We start from the raw sequence: 16,497 nt of genomic DNA on the forward strand, positions 1-16,497 counted from the left end.
CGAATTGGGTGATTCTTGAGCCTAACCTCAAGGATTTTTTGAGAGAAACAATATTTCGTGAAACAGCAATACCCCAAAAACTGACCAGAAGTGCCCGAAAATTGGCTTCAAAGATAAACGGGATGATTTGTGTAAAAAGAGGAGAAGAAAAGAAGAGAATTGGTGTGAAGAATGTGAGAGGTATGGAAGGGTATTTATATGCTAGCTCATGCAAGAATTATGGTAAGAGAATTTGGGAAGAATTATGGTAAGTAGGGTTTAAGGGATTACTTGGAGAAGTGAGTAAAGATTTAAGGAAAGTTTTGATATTGAAGAGATTGTGTATAATTGAATATGGAAGGTCTGATTGTCATGAAAAATATTAAGGAAATTGGAATTACTTGGAGAATAATTAAGAAAAATAGATGGCAAGAAAATATAATGATTGGATACTAAAAAGATGGAGAATTAGATTTAAGGAAAATAGGAGATTTTAAGGAGATAATTAAAAATACAATTTACCAAAAATATTTTTCCCAAAATCTACATGGGATGGCCGAAATTTTTGAGCTTTCCTAAGCTCATATTTTCGGCCCTCCTATTTAGTACTTTAGGAAATTATTTTGCTAGTTTTAAGGAATTAAAATAATTGTGTAAATAATATTTATTGTAATAAATAATTAAATAATAAAATACCAAATATTCAACAAATAATTTAACTAATAAAATTAGATTTTCTCTTAGGAAAATCCAAAATTTATTAGCCAAATAAATGGGATTTTCGGACTTATTAAAATAATAATAAAATATAGCTTTTGCCTTAATTAAAATATCCAAAATATATAAATAATCCGGTTTTTAAAATAGGATAAATGGATAATAAATCTTATCCAAAATAATAATTTGTTTTTAAAATACTTTTGGCGCCAAAATTCAAATATCGTTTTGGCTCCAAGATTTAAATAGTAAGTTAAATTACTAAAATACCCTTTTTAGAAAATAATAATTAATTAATTAGGAAAATACGTATAAAAATACAGGGTATTATAATTTTTGTGGGGAAGACATTATGAAGGTAAGTAGCCATTTCTAAAGCATGATGCCAAAATGATGGTGGCAAGGATACATGACAAAGAATGGTACGAATGATGTTGTTGATTGTTTTAATTTTTCTTTCGACCTTGCCATTTTGAGGAGAAGTATATGGACAAGAAAGACGGAAAGTCATTCCATTTTGGTGACAAAATTTTGTAAAAGCATCATTATCAAATTCACGACCATTGTCACATTGAAATGCTTTGATTTCTCTCTCAAATTGGGTTTTGATATATGTTCTACCACGATTAAATAAATTATAGACTTGAGACTTCGAGGAGATCAGAAAAGTCCATAAAAAATTTGTGTAATTATCAAGAAAAAGAACATAATATTTGTGGCCAAGAGAACTAACAATAGGAGATGTCCATAAATCACTATGAACAAGATCAAATGGCATAGTAGTGTGAGACATTGAATCATAAAAAGGCAATTTTATTAATTTTCCCAAAGGACAAGAATGGCAAACATGTTTGATAGCCTTATTACAATTGATGAGATGACTACTACACAAAGAACTCAAAATTGCATTTCCCGGATGACCTAAACGGGAATGCCACACACTAGGAGAGATAACTGCAAAAGCTGACGGAATAGAAGTTGAAATAAGCTGACGATTGGTGAAGAAAGGATAGAGATCGCCACTGCTATTACATCTCACTATTTTGCTCCCCGTCTGCAAGTCCTTCATAGAAAACCCAAAAGGATCAAACTCAATTGACACATTATTATCAATAGTGAATTTTCTAATTAAGATTTAGATTTTTGACAAGTTTGGGAACATGTAGGACATTTTTGAGTTGGAGTGTGTTTTGGTTCAAAGAAGTGTGACCATAACCAAAAATTGGAATTTTGCTACCATCCCTAACAATAATTGCATTATTATGACTTTAATCAACGGAAAATATGAAGACAAATTACCTTGAGAGCTAGTCATGTGAGATGTAGCACCGGTGTCCATATAGTAGTTTGGATCGGCCAAAGACATAGTATGCATCACTTGGTCAATGTTGGTTGGCATGTAACCCGAAGAAGAAGGAGGACCCGACATAAAATATGATTTGTGTGGGCGAGTGACGGGGTAAAGTCGTATCCCCTAATCAAAAGTAAATACCTAAGTCCTCTAACTAAAGTAGATAGGGAAGTAGGGTCGAACTCCACAGGGAAACAAGTCTTTCTACTCCTAATTAATTATTATAATCTAAATTATCTAAGTAACCAATATTTTTGGGAATAAATTCTATACTACGAAGAGTAAGGTCAAAAGAAATAAAGTAGGGGAAAAATCTAATATTAAAAGACCTAGGGCATAGGTTCACTAATAAACAATATTCCAGGGCAAATCATAATAAGCAATCATCAAGCATTGATCAATCAAATTATAAAGGGCTTTCGCTACGTATTATAATCACAGAGTTAATTTACCGGTATTAAATCTCATCTGTCGAATCTCGACTTAACCATTTATAAATTAGTCCGCCTATTGAAACTAAGCCTAAACATTAAATCTCATCTGTCGAATCTCGAATTAATATTACTAAACTCATACAATTAAATCTGGCCAAACCTAATTGCATAGCATTAAATCAATCAATAGGATATTAACCAAGCATTGATAATTAACAATCACAAAATTACTCCTTCATATCATTTATTAGATCCCCATAAACCCTGGAAATAATACTACTCAAGCATCATCATAACCAAACTAATCAAATGAATAAAGCAAAGCATACTCAAAGAAGTAAATAAAATAGCTGAAATTAAAAGAGAAGAAATTGTTACCAAAAGAAATCTGGATTAATGAAAGTAATTAAGAACAAAAGTTGAGAGAGAATTTAAGAGAGAGAAATATCCTAAGTAGAGAGAGAAAATCTAAAGAAGAAGGTCCTCCAAAATTACGTACATAATTCGTACTTAAACATCCCTCAAAACAAAAATTAAAACTAATCTAATCAGCTCTGAGAAAAACACGCGCCCGATCGGGCCCGCCTTTTTTGCCTTGCCCGCTGCTGGTATGCCGCGCCCGATCGAGCCTACGCTCACCCGATCGGGCGCGTCTCTCCCTTGAGGGTCTTTATGCGCGCAGCCGCCCGATCGGGCGTATGCTTGCCCGATCGGGCCCGGTCTTCTTCTTCGAGGCTTGGATTTCGATTGGGCTAAATTCCTCGGCCCAATCTAAGTTTCCTCATCGGGTCTTGATTAATCGATCCAATAGCCCCGGTGTTTCATACCGAGCCCTTAATCATCGGCTCTTACCGATCCTGGGCTTCAAGAGTGGCCGTGTCCTTCTAGCCTCCGTAGTTGATCCATAAAAATCCGGGAAAATGCTCCAAAAGTGCAATTTCCTGTAAAATACAACTAAAACTACGCAAACACTAGAAAACATAAATTAGTAATAAAAGTGGCTCTAAAGAGCCAAAAACATCACTAATTATGACCGTGGGACGGGGGTAAAACACTATATAAATTGGATATATCAGCGAGGCCCAAGAACTCCTGGTTGGGGAGTGGACTAATTCGGCCTAGCTGACCAGGAAGTTGGGCCTGAGCCCTGACTTGGGTACGGACAGGGTGGAGTAGCCCAGGGGGCTTGATTCCAATACCCCCAATATGGTGGAGGGTACATCTAGCCCTGGGCTTGCTGCTGCTGTGACTGGCCGCCCTGCTGCTGCCGTGGCTGGTTGTTCCGGCCACCATCCGCGGCGGCAGTTTTGCTCTTGCCACCTCCCCCTTTGCCTTTATTATTTTTGCGACCTTCAGCGCGAGTGTTAGCACCACGAGACTGAGTAGATTGTGATGCCGATTCTTCGTGGGATTTGTGAATCATGGACGGTGACTGAGATACGTGTGCTTCATCAAGGGATTCCGTACCAAGGTCAGATGCATTACCTTGTTCCTCAAGCTCAAGCATCGATCGCAAAGTACCCAAAGAAGGAAGTGGGTTTAGATGCCGTACCGAAGTTTGAAAAGGCTTATATTCCTCCAATAGCCCTTTCAATAATTGAAGCGCCATCCTATTGTCCGAGACCGTGTCTCCCACATTCCTCAAACTGTCAGCAAGGGTTTTGAGGCGAGTGCAATAGGGTTTCACACCATCGAATTGATCGAGCTTGGTGTTCGTGAATTGCGCATCAAGTTGTAATGCTTGGGCAGACTTGTTGTTAAGAAAGAAATCCTTCAATCGTGTCCAAGCATCAATAGCCTTGTCATCAGGATTGATAATGGAATTGAGAAGATCAGTCGAAATGGTGTTGTAAATCCATTGTCGGACAATGTCATCAAGTCGTTGCCATAGAGCTTTATCAGGAATTTCAGGAGCTTTCCCCTTCTCATCAACAATAGATGGTATGATATGATCAAGTACCAAATTCGTGCGGCAATGAAGTTCGAACAAGGTACACCATACATTGAATTGAGTTCTAGCGTAATCAAGGGTCACAGGAATGCAAGTCTTGATGTTGTTGACAATAGTAGCCGGGTGAAGCTTCTGTTCGGCCATGGAGGAAAACCGAAAGGTAGAAGATGAAAGGAAGAAAAGAGAAGAAGAGCGGAAGAGAATTTAGGGTTTCAGATTGAAAAACCTAGACTCGTGATACCATGAGAGAATATGAGAATATTTGCCATGCCTTTCTCATCGATTAAAGAAGATTATATATACACAGTATACTAGGGTTAGGGCTAAGGCTATATTAGTAAAATACAAACTAAATATATACAAGATTATTTACATAATCTAACAGTAATTACTTTACTAGGATAATAATGGTGATACAATGTTCACTTCATCTTTGACTTATTAACAATTTTTATTTTCAGAATTCTGTCTTGAAGCCAATTAAAGCAAAGAATATTTGAGCAGATGCATGTCAAAGGTCATTTTATACTAGAATAATCAAAAGATCATTTTATTTTTAAAAGACCGGTAAAAGATCGGGAATTGTATTATTCCCGATAATTTTTCCTAAAAAAAAAACCTTATTAAACACGCGTTTATACGGTATATAATTTCCCATAAAAAACCGAACATCTCTATAGTTCTGCTCCTCCTCAACTGGTTAATGTTTCTTCCTGATATCGAGTGAGCATGAACACTTTGAACAGATGACACTAAATTATCATCACTTACAATTCCAAGATTTATTTAAACCCTCGAATCTTCAAGATTCTTCTCTCCAATTTTAGGTTTTCTTATATCCATTATTAATCACCCCTTTTCATCTTTTTGTCTGTAATAAATAGGGTTTTTTTATCTTTTCAATTTCCCATTAATTTATACCAAGTTTATTCAAGAATTCTATACAATCTATTTGCCTATTTTTCGATTGCTCGGTAATTTCTGCTACCCTTTTCTAATTTGGTCATCTTGCGACATGCAATTACTTTTTAATTACATGCAATTTCGTTTTTTGATCCTAGATTTCTTATTTTTATTTGGAGTATAAAACATTGCAATACTATTCTTGGGTTAAATTGTTGTCTTTTATTTTCGTTTCATAGTTGAAATTTGCTAAAAAAAAAATAAAAAGAATGGATTGACTTTTCTTAATTGATTAATTTTCTTATTTTTTTTCTTCTTTTTTCATGGTAGAATAATTATAATAAATAGGTAGGAATGGCTGTTTGTTGAATTATCAAAACATTGCATTGTGTTATATTATATGATTTAATCTTGTTTGTCTATTCTTTGGTATATTTTCCATTTTAAATATATATAGTGTGGGATAGAGTAGTTTGTGTTGCTTCTCTAATCTCCTTTTGGTGTCAATCTTTTATCTTTGGGGGTTTTGCTAGTTTTATGTATTTTTTTTTGTGTGTTTCACACCTCTTGTGATTGTTTCCTTTATAAGATGCCTAGTCCTCTATTACTTAATAAGAATTTTCCTCGGAAAATATGTTTTTATGTTGTTTTTTTGAAGATAATCTCTTAGGCTGTGTTCATCTAGTTCTTACCTTAGCTTTCCCACTAATGTGATCGATATGCGGATGTTATATATCATTGTGATGGTGCTACAAAGAGGTCTCGTCAATTGTCATTGGCGTTTGTGTTGAATTTGTCTATATTAATATTTAGGATTTTTTTGACAAAAATTGGATCTTTTCAATGAATTGGGTTAGTTGTATATGCTTGAAAATATTTAAGCACTGAGCCACTTATGTTGGGTCTAGCTTGTGTCTTGTTGTTGCGTTGAATGAGCTCTTTAGCAAAAGTTTTGCTAAAATTTGTTCTTGCTCAGTTGTTAGTCTCTGTATTCTTGTCAAAGAGGAAAGGGTTGAAGACTTTTCTTATTAAGTCCATCTATGTAATTAGGTTGGTTAATTGTAAAATTTTATTGACTCAATGCATTAAATCAATCTTAACACCATTCTGTTTTTCTCATTGGATTCATGTCGTTTTTCTATTTGTAAGGTTGGCTTTTCATCTCTAGACTCTAGTGAATGGATTTTAATTTTTTTTTTTTTTTGATAGATTTCAGCAAGGATTGAAAATGAGCCCAATGATTGATGAGGACATGCTGTTTGATATCTTAGATAATTCTCTGTTGATATCCCCACCAGAGTATGGAATGCAGAACATCCTTGGCCATTGTGATTTTCCCAATGGGTATGGGACGATTTCTGCACAGAATAGCATGCTAAGTAATTGTGAGCAAATAGAGGGTGATGATTGGAGAAAGGGAAGAACACTTCGTGAAGTGGAAAGGCAGTCGGTTTCAGAAGAATCTGAGAGTCATGATGTACCTGTTTGCCCAACTGGAGCCGAATTGTCTGCATCTAGTTTAGTGAAACTTGAAAGGGTAGAGGATGGATATGAAGAGTTGCCGGAGATGCCAGTTATGAACCCTAAACTACCAAGTGCTGTTAAGCATGAAGTAATGGATGAAGCAGCTTTGGTTCAGCCTTGTTTACTTCCAAGTCACCCTATCTCTCCAAATCATAGGCGCAAGGGACAGAGACGTCCTTCTCGAAAGAGAGTTTCTCCTGTCTGTGATATCCGTAGGCATAAAATGCCTAGACTTGTTGAAACTCAGGACAAACATTTGGGAGAATGTGAAACAGTATCAGACATTCATGAAGCTGTTGTAAATAATGTAAATCAAATTGGAGAACAGCCTGATGATAATGTTTTCCAGGACAAGATACAAGAAGATGCTGTTTTAGGAAATAGTGGGGATGTACTTGAAGACCCTTTTGATTCACAAAAAGGTGCTAGTGTTCACATGAATATGCAACCACCCTTGTTTAGCAATCTATCTAAGAATAAGGGACAAGACGATTTATGTGAGGAAAGCAATTGTGAACAAGGAAAGGGAATGAAACAGTCTGATGGTAATGGAAAACAGAATACATTTTCCATCAAGAAAAGAAATAAGAAGAAAAGCTCTACTGGATTATCTTGTAGCAATGCCAAAGTGGTAGAAGGTAGAAATACAGGTGTTGAGAATGAAAGGGGCATGTGTATGGTGCAAGGCCCAAAGTCTGTGCCTAACCCTCCGAGAGAGGGGAAAGAGGGAGTTGAAACCTCCCAATCAATGGCTAGGGTAAAGATGAAAGAGGGGATGAAGCATGGCTGTGTTATGAGAAACAAAGGTAATTGTTTATCCAATACAAGTGATGCTCGCCGTAAAGTACGAGATACATTACGCTTATTTCATGGTGTTCTTAGAAAGTTAGTGCAAGCAGATGAAAATAAGGCAAAGGGCCGAGTGGATGCTAGTATTCAGATAATTGCTGCTTTGAAGATCTTTAAGGATCATGGAAAGTATACTAGTGCTAAAAAAACGTTGGGGCATGTCCCTGGAGTTGAAGTAGGTGACCTTTTCACCTATCGTGTGGAGCTTGATATTATTGGGCTTCATAAGCCACTCCAAAGTGGTATAGATTTCATCAAGCTAGATACCAAGTTAGTTGCAATAAGTGTTGTGGCTTCTGGACGCTATGATAATGTTGTGGACAACTCTGATGTATTGATATATGTCGGTCAAGGGGGGAACATAGCAGGCGGATGCAAGCAGCTTGAAGACCAGAAGCTTCTAGGAGGAAATTTAGCGCTTAAGAATAGTATTGATAAGAAGAATCCGGTGAGGGTTGTTCGAGGTTTTAAAGAGAGGAAAACAATCCGTGGTAAACGTGTTACAATTCCGACTTATATTTATGATGGGCTATACACTGCTGAAAGATGTTGGCAGGAATGTGGACCTCATGGAAAGTTGATCTATAAGTTTGAGTTGAGAAGAATTCCACATCAGCAAAAGCTCACTTGGAAGAAACTCGAGAAAGTAAAGAAATCAAAGAATTCTAAGGCACAGAAAGTTCAAGTAGAAGATATTTCTAAAGGTAAAGAAGAGACCCCAATTTTTGCTGTCAATACAATAGATGATGAGAAACCCTTGCCATTTACCTATATTACTTCAGTGATGTACCCTGACTGGTGTCGGCCCTTACCTCCCAAGGGTTGTGATTGTAAGGATGGATGTTCAGATTCAGAGCATTGTGCTTGCGCCCTCAAGAATGGCGGTGAGATCCCATACAATTACAGTGGAGCACTTGTTGAAGAAAAACCCTTGATATACGAATGCGGGCCTTCATGCAAGTGTCTTCCAACTTGTCACAATAGAGTAAGCCAACATGGTATTAAACTTCCTCTTGAGGTATTCAAGACTGAATCCAGGGGGTGGGGTGTGAGATCATTATCTTCCATTCCATCAGGTAGCTTTGTATGTGAGTACATAGGAGAGATCCTTGATGAGAAGGAAGCCGAACAAAGAATTGACGATGATGAATATCTTTTTGATATTGGGCGAAACTACAATGATCCCACTCTTCGTGATGGGCTTTCAGCTCTTATGCCTGACATGCCATCCAAATTTAGTGCTATAGTAGAAAATGTTGGTTTTACCATTGATGCAGCAAAATTTGGGAATATTGGAAGGTTTATTAATCATAGCTGTTCTCCGAACCTTGTTGCACAAAATGTCCTTTATGATCATGAGGACAAGAGGATTCCTCACATAATGCTGTTTGCATCTGAGAATATACCTCCCCTCCAAGAACTTTCTTACCACTATAACTATACAATAGACCAGGTTCTTGACTCTAAAGGAAATGTCAGGAAAAAGAGTTGCTACTGTGGTTCAGCAGATTGCACTGGTCGGATGTATTGATGAACTTGTGCAACTTGCCTTTCATGTAAGCTCTCTTAAAGATATTGGCCAAGTTTTTTACTATATATTGAAAGTCACAAGTTTCTAGACCATTACAGTTCCATCTTTATATTTTACATTTTATTCATGTATGCTGTGTCCCTGCATTAGCCTTAGTACTTTTATCTTCTTATGTGTGCGATACCCGTTTTGCTTGGTTAAACTGAAGATCTTTACTTTTGACATCGTTTCCAATCCATTCATAAATTTCTTTTCTGTATATATCTGATTTTGATCATTTTGTTATTTTATGACAATTCTATGATATTAAGTGAAGTTAAGCAAGTGTTATGCATTCTGACTTTTCACACTCTGTTTTCATCTATTAATTTATGGAGGGTGTAACCACGTATCATGGCTATTGTTTTAATGAATTGGGGCGGATTTGAAGAAACATTTTTTAATTTTTCACTCAGTCAATTTGCATTATGTACATCCTTGAAAGTAACAAGTCTGTAGGTATTGCCGTGAGTGGCCAAGGTTTTCTGTAAGTACTGCGGGGTTTTTTCAGTTTGTAATGTACACCTATATGCAGGATGTAATTACTTCGCTTTTTTTTTTTTTTTTTTTACTTAAGATTGTAATATAAGAACCGTGGCATTGGTAGTTTGATCCATGTCATTTGATGATGTTTGTTACTTTGCTAAAGGAATTAGGTTTTGGATCTCTCTGCTTCTTTGGGGTCAGTTCAGCTACGCAGTTATTGTTTAGGTGTATTGTAGACTCAATTGAAGGATCGGATTGAGCATCTTTTTGAGTTAAATAAGGCTTATGTTGGTTTATGCTTATGCTTGTAGAATGGAAGGACATTGGAAATGGTTTGTTATTGTATTATGATTTCAGACTTTCTTCTAAATTGTTTTCGATTTGGCTGGGGCAAGAAGTGGAAAGTTCTTGCAATTCAATGGAGGTTGTGATTAGGAAAAGGACTTGGTCTTTGACATTGGTATATACCTTGGATATTCAGTTTTGGATGAAAATATACTATTTTCTCATAAAGTCACCGAATTTGAATTGTAGATATGTCCAGGACCTGCACTAATACCTAGTAATAAAGTGATTGATGATGTAAAATTAGCATTGTGTTATTATTGAATCAACTGGTTTGTTTTCACTTCAATTCTGATCTGATGGAGGGTCTGGATTTTATGCATTTGGAGTATGGAATGTGAGAGGATTTTGGGGGAAAAAGTATGTTGTTGTCGGGGTGTGGGTGGGCGGGCGGTGACTTGTTTGAGTGAATGAGCGGTAGCAGGACAGTCTAGAAGACCTTTCACAAACATGAATGTGTCATGCGAAGGAGACTGTTTTCTAACATACAAACTTCAAAGTATTTTTCGTTGTTGGTGATTTATCTCCCTCAGAGCTCCTTTTAAAATTTAGGCTGGAAAATATATAGGCACATCATTAGCTCGCTTAAATCTTCCTTTGAAGTATCAGTCGGCTTCTGAAACTGTACTGCTGCCATTTTTTATTTTTTGGGCTGCGTCTTTTATATGGCTAGTAACGTCTTTTCTTTATGTGTGTATATGTGGGTGCGCGCTTATGTTTCAATAGTTACCTAGTGAAACTTAAAGATGTTAATCCTTGGTGTTGATTTTCCAAACCGAGTAACCCCAAATTGCATTTTTTTGTTCTGAGTCTTGCCTTTTTGGATAATTTGGATCGTTGATCAGTTAGTTCTGTATGAAAATCAATTTACCTGTGTTTCTTCCATTGCAGGAAACTACAGAGGATCGTGTCACAGGATTTGTAGTATGGCGAAAGCCCGAAAAAGAGGTTCTTCCTGCAAGTTACCTTGAATGATTTATGTTGTCTTTCTGGCTTGGGGGATCTTTGAAATCAGTTTTGTTCACATGTTTCAGTTTTAATAAAGTTATAGAGTAGAAGCATCTTCTGTGTTGTTAGTTGCTGTTATTTTTTAATTCAAGGTTAGAGCCTTAGAGGCGGCTGTAATTAATTAGTTGCTATCATCATTTGTAAGTTGTAATTACTTTTCTTCCTTGCTAATGGGATCACAATAATTGAGTTCTGGAGTCTACCTCAAGGGTGGCAACTGGCAAAGGCAGCACTCAATCTAAATCCATTGTCATGTGTATACGGCAGGGGCAAAATTGTAATTGTAATTTTAATTTAAGTTGATCAGTGCATTTGCCGTAGCATTCATTAATCATTAGTTGTAGGTTTGTGTATTCTTTAATCTTTACTCCATATTGATATCAATGTTGCACTACCTTTATTTGGAATTTGTTGTCACATTGTCTTAGTCCTTACTTTGAAGGAAATTATAACACAGTTATTACGGAGTACTATTCTAGGAAATGTGATAACTTTGTTAAAACAAACAATACCAGTAGTGTGAGTTGATTAACGCGTATCCAAATTATTACAAGATTGAGTAGCAAAAAAGCAATTGAGGCCAGAAGCAATAATCCCAAATGTCAACTTGTATGAAAACATACATTTCAGAATGCATAAGAATCACCCTTTCTCAAGTCCTGTCCAACCTTTTTGTTATAAATACGTAGTATAGTACTCGTAGTAGAGTTTTTTGATTTCCTTTTGTGGGAATGAAGAGGCACAAAAATTAAAGGTGATTGAACTTGAGAATTAAAAGGATTGAATGCAATTTCCTAAATTAGTTAAAACCGCGTAAAACCCACTTGTTCATAGTACATATATAGTGAATTGGTGTACTGTTAGATTTGAGAAGTTGAAGCCAGAACGCTCTGTAAGACACTAGAAGAACACAAACACTAGGTGGTAGGACCAATTATTGGTTGTGTGTGTTCGAATTGTTGATTATTACTCCGTTCTCCAATTTATTGAACTTAATTAACTGTATAAGAAGAAATTATTTCACGTACAACCAGTTGTATCTTGCATGATATAATCAAGAAATTTAAAATTATTTTTATGTTTATTAGCTTACAAGGTACAAGCATATGGATAAAGAAACAACACGTTAGACACAAAATCAGTAGTGATATGGAGTATTACTTTTTGATATAAACCCTTGCATTTTCCATCATTTTAAGAAATTGTTCTCCTTTTTTTTTTTTGTTAGCAATCACCCTCATTGTCCTTATTAAACACATTACGGAGTATTAATTTATTATGAATTTATGATAGTTTATATGTACTACATATATATATAAAAAAAAAAAAAAAATTTGGTTTTTCTTTGGCAAGTGTGGAGAGTTACCGACAAAAATGAGTAGGCCAGTGTCACATATAGTAGATGATGCTAATCAATGAGATAAACTCTTTTAGTACGAGGACAAGGTACGTTGTAGAGATTTGAATGTTTTTGTTTTTGTTATCCAGATTATTAAGGGCGATTATAGTGTTATTAAGCCTACAATTCACAATTTGATAATGAGGCACAAGTGGGAGTTATGTGGATCGTCTTGACCCCACCTCCAATGGGGGTTTTGGATAAAATCGGCATTTAAGCGTGCTTAACTTTCTTTTTATACAAATGTTAATAAAATGATTAAGAGGGTTTGCTAACATGATACCTTGTTATAGACATGTCTTGATTGGCCTTGGGCATAAACCATTGCCACCCGTAGTGGTACCTAGCCTAGGGCACTTGGATCCATGTTGCTTAAATTTGTAAGAGATGACTCATTTAGTCCTATATCTGTTAAGACATAGTAATTGATTTGTTAAATAAGTGGATCAAAATGTTTGAACAAGCTTGATCCAATGCATACATAAAGCTAGATTAGTTAGTTAAATTATCGACCTGATTAGAAAATACGAGAAATCAAAAGACTAAAAAATACACAGCCTAAATTATACCAAAATTGAATGGATTGACTTTCCATTTAAGTATGCATGATTTGATCCAATCCTATAATGCAACTTGCTAGCCACCTACATATGAATTCAATCATAGTCATATATATGCAAGTATGTGGTTAAAAAACAATTACAGAGTACTTATTAAACTCAGGGTCAAAAGCTAGATCGAGAAAGCAACTTAATCTTAGAAGTCTTAGATATCAAATATAATCATTGAATTTCTTTAATAGAATTTAAGCAAAATAAACATAATTAGTTCAATAGTGGGAAGGCAAAGGTGATCATTGCTTGTCCCTTCAATAAATTCATCTTCCCTAATGAAAACACTACTAGAAAAAGCTCAACTACCTAACTCAACTAGCGAATGAACATTGTTACCCAAATATTTTAAAAAATAAATAAAATAAAAAAACTCGTGTTCTATAGCCTAACGCATTATATATATTGGTATCATATTCTAAAGTTACTACCTCATAAATTCCCAAATTCAAACCTTTTTTTTTTTTTTTTTTTTTTTAAATAAAATAAATTTAAGATAAGATAGATATATGGGTTCCATAATTAAAAATTACACGTATGATATCGTAGTTCTTGTGCTAATACTCCTGCCTGCATTAATTTGTTGTTTAGAAGAGCCCATCTTTCGTTCCAAGGCAACCTATTATCATGCTATTGATGGTCTTGGAACTCCAAGTATGTTTATGTTCAATAATTAATTATGAGTACTTTACATGAACTTTCACATCATATATACTCGTACAATCGTACTTTGGTTTATCATAATATAATTCATTTCGTATTGTACTTTATTATTAAGAATAGTTTTATTGATTTTGTTTTCATTTGTTCATATATACGTAGTAATTATAATTGTTAATTTATTTGACTAATTCGATCATTAATTTGAAATTTAAATTAATTTGCTTGAAAATTAGGGGGAGGGTGTGGATATGGTGAATATGGAAGAGTTATCAACAATGGAGATGTAGCTGTGGTTACTTCTTCTAAACTCTACAAGGGCGGAGCTAGTTGTGGTGCTTGCTACAAGGTAATCTTACTACTATTTCCGTTACATATTATGTGCAACTTTTGGGCATTATTTGTGAGATATAAAAAAAATTCAAAAGTTGCACATAATATATAACGGCGGTAGTATTTTTATAACCTTAAATATTCCAAAAAAAAAAAGAAAAAAAAAAGTTTCTTATAGCTTTGATTTTCAAATAAGTCCCTCATGATTTTTGTCTAGCTATTTATTTGAATATATTAATTATTAGGTATTTTTAATTAAATTAAGGGCACATTTCACACTTAATTAGCTTCCCTTTAATTAAGATTGGTTTTGGGTATACAGGTTAAGTGCAAGGAGGCAGTATGCAAGGAAGACGGAGTGGTGGTGATGGTGACAGACTACGGTGTATCAGACGGCGAAACCGACTTCATATTAAGCAGTAATGCATTCAACAAAATGGCAATGCCTAATTATGAGAAGGAGTTGAGGGATGATGGTAGAGTTCCCATTGAATACCAAAGAGTTGCTTGCCAATTTCCTGGAAAATCTCTAACACTTAAGGTTGCAGAACATAGCCGTTTTCCTTCTTATTTGTCATTTCAGTTCTTGTACCAAGCTGGAGATGCTGACATCACTGCTGTTGAAATGTTTGAGGTATATACAATTACCTTTTTTTTTTATAAAGAAAAATATATTTTTTTGTGTAATTTTTCCCTTTAACTTCATGCATGGTTCAAGCTTAATCTTTAAACCCTAGAAATAATTATAATGTATGTCCAATAGGAAAACAATTAAATTGAATTTGATTATTTTTGATTGGAATGGAGAAGTAAACAATGCAAATAGAAACTTTTCTAAAACCTTTCTCTCCAAAATTTCAAGTATAACAATTCAATGTTGAATTAATCATAATTTATAAGAGGATTAACATTAAGAAAAGGTATATGTATAGTTCATGAATAATTAATGTATTAATATTAAGTCACCTGTGATAATCAAACAAATACAAGTACAATTCACCACTATTCAATTATATAATAAATCACTAGCAAGTACATATATACTGTTTTATTGCGATGAAAAATATAGATGTGACCGGTTGCATATAGGCTTTGGTGCAATTTTTTTTGACATTTATCATGACAAATCAATTGTAAAAAACTCTATCTACGTTTATTATATTGGGTGATGTTGTGCTTAAAAAATGTACAGGAAGAAGCCCTAGAATGGAAGAGATGCCGGAGAGCGTACGGAGCAGTTTGGGACATAGCAAATCCACCAAGGGGTCCTCTAACAGTGAGGTTCTTCTTAGATGGAAGTGTAAGTAAGAGAGCTAGATGGGTTTTGGTGCCTAAAGTCATCCCTACTTATTGGCAAGCTGGTGTTGCTTATGATACTTCTATTCAACTTAATCAATTAGATAATTAAGGACTACTTTATTCATGTTTAATTAATTACATATATGCTGGATTCTTAATTAAGATCATGCATCAATGTATGATTTTGTGGAGCAATCCTACTTAATTAAGTGTTTTATTTGTTTTACTTAAAAGCCACAATTGGCTTCTTTAATGAGTGAGGGGTTTGATTCTTGTTATTACTAAAAATTGTATTTTTCCTTTAATTTTCTAGATCTCTTTTAAGTTAATTTTATATAACGAGTTTTGATTTGAGCTTTTTGATTTTGTTTGAAATTTGGATGTAATAATAATGTGATATATAGATAGTATGATATATCGTTATGTATATCTTTTGTTTTAATCATTTAATTGATTATATAAGCATTGAAGGAGAAACACATATGTGGCAATTCTCAAGCAAAGGGAGAAAACATGTTATAGGGTTGCAAGGATAACAATAAATGCTCAAAGGTAATAAGTATAAGATAAGTGAAAGTTTGATACTTTTCATTAATCACTTTGGCCTCTTTAAATAGGCAAAACATAAAATACCCTAGGTGGTACAATAGCCGACTAGAATATACAGAGGAAGATAATTACAGAAAAACAGAAGGCTAAGATAAGACTAAAACTAAGGAAAACAAACTAACAACCTTGACTAAGTCTAAGGATATATACAGAATTTACAATTAACAGAAGGATTAATTAGATACTCTAATTATTCCTTAATATGCCCCCGCAAGATGGACGGCCTTGAGCAAGACCAATCTTGGATAGTAAATTGTGAAATCTTGTGCGGGATAACGGCTTGGTGAGTGCATCTGCTAGCTGGTCATCACTAGAAATATGTTGAACTCGTAGTACTCCGAGCTGCACTTTCTCACGCACAAAGTGGAAGGCCAACGCTAGATGTTTCATTCTAGAGTGGAAGACCGGATTTTTAGAGTAATGTGTGGCACTCAAGTTATCGCAGTAGATGCTTGGAATCTTATCTAGG

General features: G+C 34.9%; 1 protein-coding gene and 1 pseudogene across 2 annotated transcripts; both read left to right on the forward strand.

The window, feature by feature from the left end:
- Positions 1 to 5,113: 5,113 nt before the first annotated feature.
- On the forward strand, positions 5,114 to 11,448 carry LOC145569333 (histone-lysine N-methyltransferase, H3 lysine-9 specific SUVH6 pseudogene; annotated as a pseudogene). The gene is made up of 3 exons (XR_014096096.1): positions 5,114 to 5,406; positions 6,545 to 9,264; positions 11,001 to 11,448. The product of XR_014096096.1 is annotated as a histone-lysine N-methyltransferase, H3 lysine-9 specific SUVH6 pseudogene (transcript).
- Positions 11,449 to 13,561: 2,113 nt separating this feature from the next.
- LOC145569334 (expansin-like B1) lies at positions 13,562 to 15,793 on the forward strand. The gene is made up of 4 exons (XM_081628685.1): positions 13,562 to 13,781; positions 14,024 to 14,136; positions 14,443 to 14,754; positions 15,313 to 15,793. The coding sequence occupies exons 1-4, from the start codon at positions 13,637 to 13,639 to the stop codon at positions 15,526 to 15,528; spliced, it is 786 nt and encodes a 261-aa protein (XP_081484811.1). The 5' UTR covers positions 13,562 to 13,636; the 3' UTR covers positions 15,529 to 15,793.
- The last annotated feature ends 704 nt before the right edge of the window (positions 15,794 to 16,497 follow it).

The sequence above is a fragment of the Chenopodium album genome, chromosome 11 (assembly GCF_948465745.1).
Source record: "Chenopodium album chromosome 11, dcCheAlbu1.1, whole genome shotgun sequence".
Taxonomy (NCBI): domain Eukaryota; kingdom Viridiplantae; phylum Streptophyta; class Magnoliopsida; order Caryophyllales; family Amaranthaceae; genus Chenopodium; species Chenopodium album.

Bases quoted from the DNA above. Each gene is read 5' to 3' on its own strand.
- LOC145569334 (XM_081628685.1), top strand. From the start codon at position 13,637: ATGGGTTCCATAATTAAAAATTACACGTATGATATCGTAGTTCTTGTG. The intron at 13,782-14,023 runs GTATGTTTATGT...CTTGAAAATTAG, and splicing joins TGATGGTCTTGGAACTCCAA to GGGGAGGGTGTGGATATGGT. The intron at 14,755-15,312 runs GTATATACAATT...AAAAATGTACAG, and splicing joins CTGCTGTTGAAATGTTTGAG to GAAGAAGCCCTAGAATGGAA.